Raw genomic sequence first — 6432 nt, forward strand, 5'->3', positions numbered from 1 at the left:
GAGGCCGAGTGAGCCGTGTGGAGCTCTCTGGGTCCTTAAAGTGATTGTATGCGGCATCTTCTCCACTGACTCTCAAACTGCCATCTATGCATTAAAAAGCAGCCTCGTTGCACAGACAGACATTACCTTGCATGACAGCAGGAGGATTTAAATTTAAATGGAGAAAACGCGTCTTTTTGAATTCATTAAATAGATAGTCATATCTCCACTGTAAATTGCATTGAGTTGAATAACTGGCTTTGGCACCGCCTAAGGCTAAACGATGCTTGACAACTAACGTCATATAACAAGAGGTATAGTGTATTATTTTGCATCAATTCCTAATTATCGCTTGATTCTAGTCCTAAAGCCAGTCAGCGGTCCAGCTGGATTTCCATTTACCTATGAAGGGCGTGGATAGGGAATGATCTGTTCGCGAATTCCATATATTTTCCTATGTAAATACAGCTTGTATCTTTATAAGGAATCGTTTAGGCGTTTCGCAAGGCACGAGATAGGGGGACCAGGCTAGAGGAGATGTGGACTTGTGAACCATTTTGTCTATCTTCTAGTCCAAAGACTGCCCGGCATGGTAGCTTGCTCACCTGCAGACAGACAGATATCTTTCCTGTGTCACAGAAGGCAGTGAGACAATGCCTTAAATGCAAGCCAATCACACAAGATTTTTCACTTCTCACAAATATGGGCCACCATATCGGTGGTATGGTGATCCGTTTATATCAGTTTTCCCTATAGCTCACCGGTCCTGTAATTTTAAATTAGCGTGTGCTTTCTTAAGCATCCAGAGAGATGTTGTTCTCCATATGAGTGTAAATGTACAAAGCAGGTGATCTGTAGGCAGAATTGATGTCCCATATTTGTGAGAAGTCAGGATCATGTCTAATGAGCTTGCATTTGAGGCATCGTCTCGCCGCGTTCTGTGATATCTGGAAGATATCGGTCCGTCTGCAGATAAGTAAGATGCCTTGCCGGGTAGTCTTTGGAACAGGGTCAAATCGCAGAGAGGATTGCTGCATTCCTATTCGAATTTTCATGGTGATTTACCGGCATTAGCTGTTTTGGCAACTACTTGACATTAGTGTGTGTCGAGAATGACTTAGTAATCGGACTTGTAATGAGGTCGCTGAACGTACCCATGGGAGCAGTTTGTTTTCTTGACTTCCATTGCTTTGTTCTTTGTGCTCCAGATTGTGCCAATTTTATCCACGTGAGTTGTAGCTGCAAGTGTAATTGCAGCAATGGTGATGGTTGTGCTGGTAGCAGTGTTGGTATTGGTGAAACACAATGGTACCATTACACGAACAATGTTAGGACTTGTTCATTAAGCATTTTTCGGGTGTCTGCACTACCACATAAACTGGACGGAATGTGTCTTTGCCAATGTGTTAAAGAGATAGGGGAGTAGTAGCATAAGTGGTGCCCTTGGTGTGTTCACCAAAGGGGGGCAAGAATCGCATTGTCTATCACGTAGTTGAAAAAAACTGCATTGGTATATTTGTAGTGCCGTCACCGTATTTATGGACGGATTCCAAGTCGATCACTTACTGACCGAAGGCAGTGACTCTAATTCAGGTGAAACTTAAAATACATTGGAAATGCAGTATTTGTAAATGAAAGGTGAAATGACTGATTGGTGAGATCCATTACTCATCAATCAACACAACAAATATCTCCGTAGTCTACCGCTCATTTACTTTAAACACTTTTGTTAACTTTGACAGCATGACTCAAATCGCCACATTATGTACATCCTCACATTTTAACTCCTTAAAATCTACATATTGCATCTGCCCAATAGACTATCGTTTAAAAGGAGAAAAAGGAAGTGTTATTAAAATCGTTGTCACTACCCCTCTACCAGAAGTATGTCCAGGGTTCTAGATTCACACCAAAGACACTAGTTTGGATTTTCATCAAATGCAGGATTTTAGAAGCTTTGCAACCTTTTTATCATGAGTCAGTTGGGTAAAATATTTGTTGGAAGCGTGCATATCACGTATTTCAATCCTATCAGCATTCTTCCTTAAGGTGGGTCTGCCACCACGCTCGGTACTCCATCTCTACGCAATGCAATTAAAGATACCTCATTCTCAAATTCTACACCGATGTGTCTCTCATCACCCGGGGATGATAAGCGCAATCACTCGTCCATGTTTTGTGGTCATGGGTTACCCATTATCCCGATGGGAAGTGAAGTTGCTGTAGCATAATGCCTGCCCTAACCTTTTGGCAAGTAGCTCAAATTCGTTGCATTTTACAGGTAGACAGTTGGTCTCACTGAACCCTTAATTTGGAATTAAAATCTCTTAATATCTACTCCAGCATCTTACTCAAAATCGGATTTACAAGCTAAAATCCTACCTTGCCTTATGTACCTATGCATCAACTGAATGAGTTAAAATAGATAATCCGCAAGTATTAGCTGACGTGACTTGATCGCTTTAGTGATTCAGTTTCACTACGATAGGCCTGACTGAATAGATACTTTGCCTTACCGGCTTTTTTGAATTTAGGTGAATATCTGCCTATTCTCTTTATGCTAATATACTCCAAATTGCTCATAGGTCGTAACTTCAAGCCAAGTGTTTAGAATAGTGTGTAAGTTGACCACTATGGCAACGCATTTCCATCTAGTGAGCCAAAGGTAGTAAAATGTAACTACTGTTAGCCTGGTTTGGAGCTGAGTATGAGATTAATGAAAGAAATTTATTACTTAATAAATGCAACAAACTGTCAAATGTTTGCCTCGGTAAGCCCATCAGAGCCAAGTATTAATAGGCAACTTACTACCCATTCATCCGCATCACTTAGCCGGACCCAGGTCACCAACAAAAAAGAGACAGAGTTAGTATGCCACCCTTAGGCCCATTTCGTGACTCTGGCGAAAATCACTCACTCCTTCGTACCTTCCACGAATAAAACCACTACCCTGAGAGAAGATATACTCGGTAACCTCAAAGAGTAAAGCAACCTTGCAGAGTGGTGAGGATACCCATTTGGCTATTTGTGCTGGAGTCTGCAAGGGCCGTAAGGAGGGTAACTACACTTTGCCATACGCTCTTATCGCATCACTTAGGACTACTAGACATCAAGACATTACCAGTCCCTAGTCGCCACATTGGCACTTCCCCATTACCGCTTTTCTACCACCAACTCGTCAACACGCAGACGGCCCACTGCTCACACCACCGCTTACTGACAGGCGTGCGCTAGCCTGAGCCTGCATTGTGCGTCAGCGCTTTCAAGTACACAGCCACTACTAAATTAGGAGAAGCACGAAACAGTGGCTGCTTCTGGTTGGATAAACGAATTCAAGCACTTAGCGTGCATTGTGGATAGGTTCAACAGGATCAGCTGCAGTTCATATAAAGGGTTACAGCAATCGTGGTGGTCATCATTATTCGCCACAATGCGTTGGTATTTGTACACCACATGAAGACATGTCAATACGTCCTGCTATTGGCATTGACTTAAGAACAACCTTCGCCTGCGTCGGTGTTTTCCAAAACTACAGGGTGGAAATCATAGCCAACGATCAGGGTAACCGCATAATGCCGAGTTGTGTTGCCTTCACCAACAAAGAACGCCTCGTCGGTGAATCCGCAATCAACCAGGCCGCTATGAACCCTACCAATACAGTGTTTAATGTGAAGCGTCTAATCGGGCGCTGTTTCGACGACGGTGTAGTGCAGAGCGACATGAAACACTGGCCCTTCAAAGTTATAAATTCACAAGGGAAGCCAAAAGTCGAAGTACAGCACTGTGGTGAAACAAAGCAATTCGTCGCAGAGCAGATCTCGGCCATGGTGCTGGCAAAGATGAAGGAGACGGCAGAGATGTACCTGAGCGAGAAGGTCACAGATGCAGTGATCACTGTGCCGGCATACTTCAACGTGAGCCAGCGGCAGGCCACCATAGACGCAGCGAAAATAGCCGGTTTAAAGGTGCTGCGTCTCATCAATGAGCCGACGGCAGCTGCAATTGCATACGGCATGGACAGGAGGAGCGACGGGCAACGCAATGTGCTCGTCTTCGATTGGGGTGGTGGCACCTTCGACGTGTCCATCCTGTTCTTCGAGAATGGCAAATTGGAGGTGAAGGCGGTTGGTGGTGACACGCACCTGGGAGGTGAGGACATCACTTCTCGACTAGTGGATCACTGTGTGGAGAAGTTCAAGCAGGAGCACGAGGATAAGGATTTGTCTATCAGCATGAAGACCATGGGCTGTCTGAGAGAGGCGTGTGAGAAGGCAAAGAGGATGTTGAGCTCGGCTGAGTACACTGATGTAGGTATAGTGTCGTTGTTTGAGGACGTTGATTTCAGTACGACCCTCACACGGGGTGTATTTGAGCAGTTGTGCTTGGACCTCTTCAGTCAGACGATGGATGCTGTGAAGACGGCGTTGAGTGATGCAAAGATGGACAAGGCTGACATCCACGAAATATTGCTGGTGGGTGGATCGACGCGTATTCCAAAGGTGCATAGGATGTTGCAGGACTTCTTTAATGGTGGAGAAGTAAAAAGATCCATCAACCCAGACGAGGCAGTGGTGAACGGCGCGGCAGCGTTGGCTGCCAAACTGAGTGGTATGTCGAATTCGATGCAGGATTTGATGTTGCTGGAAGTAACGCCACTGTCATTGGGATATTGGAATGCAGATGGTACGATGGTGACGGTGATAAAGCGAAACACGAGAATCCCGACGAAGCAGACGTGCAAGAGCTACGCATCCATAGATAATCAAAAGTATTCGTGCACCAGGATTTATGAAGGTGAACGTGCAAAGGCCAAAGACAACCACTTTTTGGGTGAGTTCAGGATAGAGGGTTTGCCAGCGGTGCCGCGTGGTAAGATTAAATTTAAAAAAACCTTTGAAATTGACGAAAACGGCATTCTCCATGTGTCGACAGTGGAAATGTCGACGGGAAAGCAGAACAGCATCACAATCGCCAACTACAGGGGTCGTCTGTCGGAGGAGGAGACAGAGCGAATGCTGGCTGAAGCGGAGAAGTTCAAGCAGGAGGACGAGAAGGAGAGAAGTAGAGTGGCAGCGCTGAATTTGCTAGTGGACTGCATCTACAGCATGAAGAGGAAATTGGAGAAGGAGGAGATTAAGCAGAAGATATCAGAGGAGTACCGACAAACTTTACTTGCAAAGTGTGAGGAGATGATCAAGCGGACGGACACGGAGAAACAGGCTACAAAGGAGGAGTACGAAACAATGCTCAAAAAGTTTGAGAGCGCGTGCAGCTTATAGTGGCAACAGAGAAACCCGGTTCGTGATCATGAAGATATGATGAGCAAAATGGAGAGATTTGCGCACCAAATCACCTCGTTTTAGTCGACTGTGTCAGATGCGCCATTCAAATATTCTTGATGTGCTTATTTATCCCTGACTGCAACTCCTCGTTCATTGTAACCCCCTTTGTCTTTTGGGAATATGTACATCAGTGCTCATTGGGGCATTCGTCCATTCACTTTGCCATTCATTTTCTCACCCACATTTACCTAACAGCACTGCTTACTTCGCAGTAGTCTGCGCTAACTTTGAGGAGCACGTCATAGTCAGTTTACCATGGGATCTAGTCATAAACTTATAGTGTGGGTCACATCAGAGTGATAGCTTTTAAATACACATGGTATAGGCTGTTCTGGCTGACAATTCCAAATACAAGGGACCGACTGGGTGGCATAATTTACTGTTTCTCCATTGCATGGTAGAGTGGCAAAGGGGTCACTAACGGAGTGGTGGACTCTCCTGCACCCATCGCTCGTCATCATCAATGTTGGCGATGGGTTTTACGGTGTCCACAACAAGGTGCACCAAGTTGAGGTTCACACCGTGCTGACCGATCATGGTGGCAAATCTCAATGCTAGCCAAATTGGCAACTGTGTGGAATTGGCACTTACGCTTAAGCTTGATGGGTTAGGGTTTCATGTTTCTCCTCAATAACTGGCGGCTGCGTACCTGAACGCGGTACCGCAAAATGTAGACTCCGCCTTGAACATGCCTGTAGTTAAGTGCTGATGGGAGTAGCGGCGTCGGCTCCGTGTTGAGGTGTGGGTGACAGAAATGCAGCAGTGTTGAATTGCCAACATATCAACTCATGACTGGTGAATCCTTTTGTCTTCGATGCCCGTGTAATGCGTCAGAAACTTGTACTCTGAATGCCATGATCCTTTTTGGTGTCCTGCTGTCCTTAGCATAAATAGTCAAGTACGGTTGATTTTTTGCATCATTTAGAGTCGGAAAGCTATTTGCAAGCTGACACAGCCCTTTAGTATCATTCATTGGCTCTTGTCTTAATTATATGATTGTATTCATGAAAGGAGAGTTGAACGTCTGTGCATTTGAGTGTTTTAACTGTCTTTCCTCCCATGCGATGCGTCCTTGTAAAGGCACCCCTCCACCATCCCCCCAGCGCAAATT

The 6432-nt window shown here is 45.1% G+C and overlaps 1 protein-coding gene across 1 annotated transcript; it reads left to right on the forward strand. All coding sequences in view use genetic code 11, as the record gives it.

Annotated features, from left to right (window-relative positions):
* Positions 1–3440: 3440 nt before the first annotated feature.
* On the forward strand, positions 3441–5258 carry EGR_06252 (Heat shock cognate protein; the record flags this gene model as incomplete). The annotated part of the gene is made up of 1 exon (XM_024495501.1): positions 3441–5258. One exon carries the CDS (start codon positions 3441–3443, stop codon positions 5256–5258), a length of 1818 nt encoding a protein of 605 aa, XP_024350024.1.
* Positions 5259–6432: the final 1174 nt, after the last annotated feature.

The sequence above is a fragment of the Echinococcus granulosus genome (genome assembly GCF_000524195.1).
Source record: "Echinococcus granulosus chromosome Unknown EG_S00054, whole genome shotgun sequence".
Lineage (NCBI taxonomy): Eukaryota > Metazoa > Platyhelminthes > Cestoda > Cyclophyllidea > Taeniidae > Echinococcus > Echinococcus granulosus.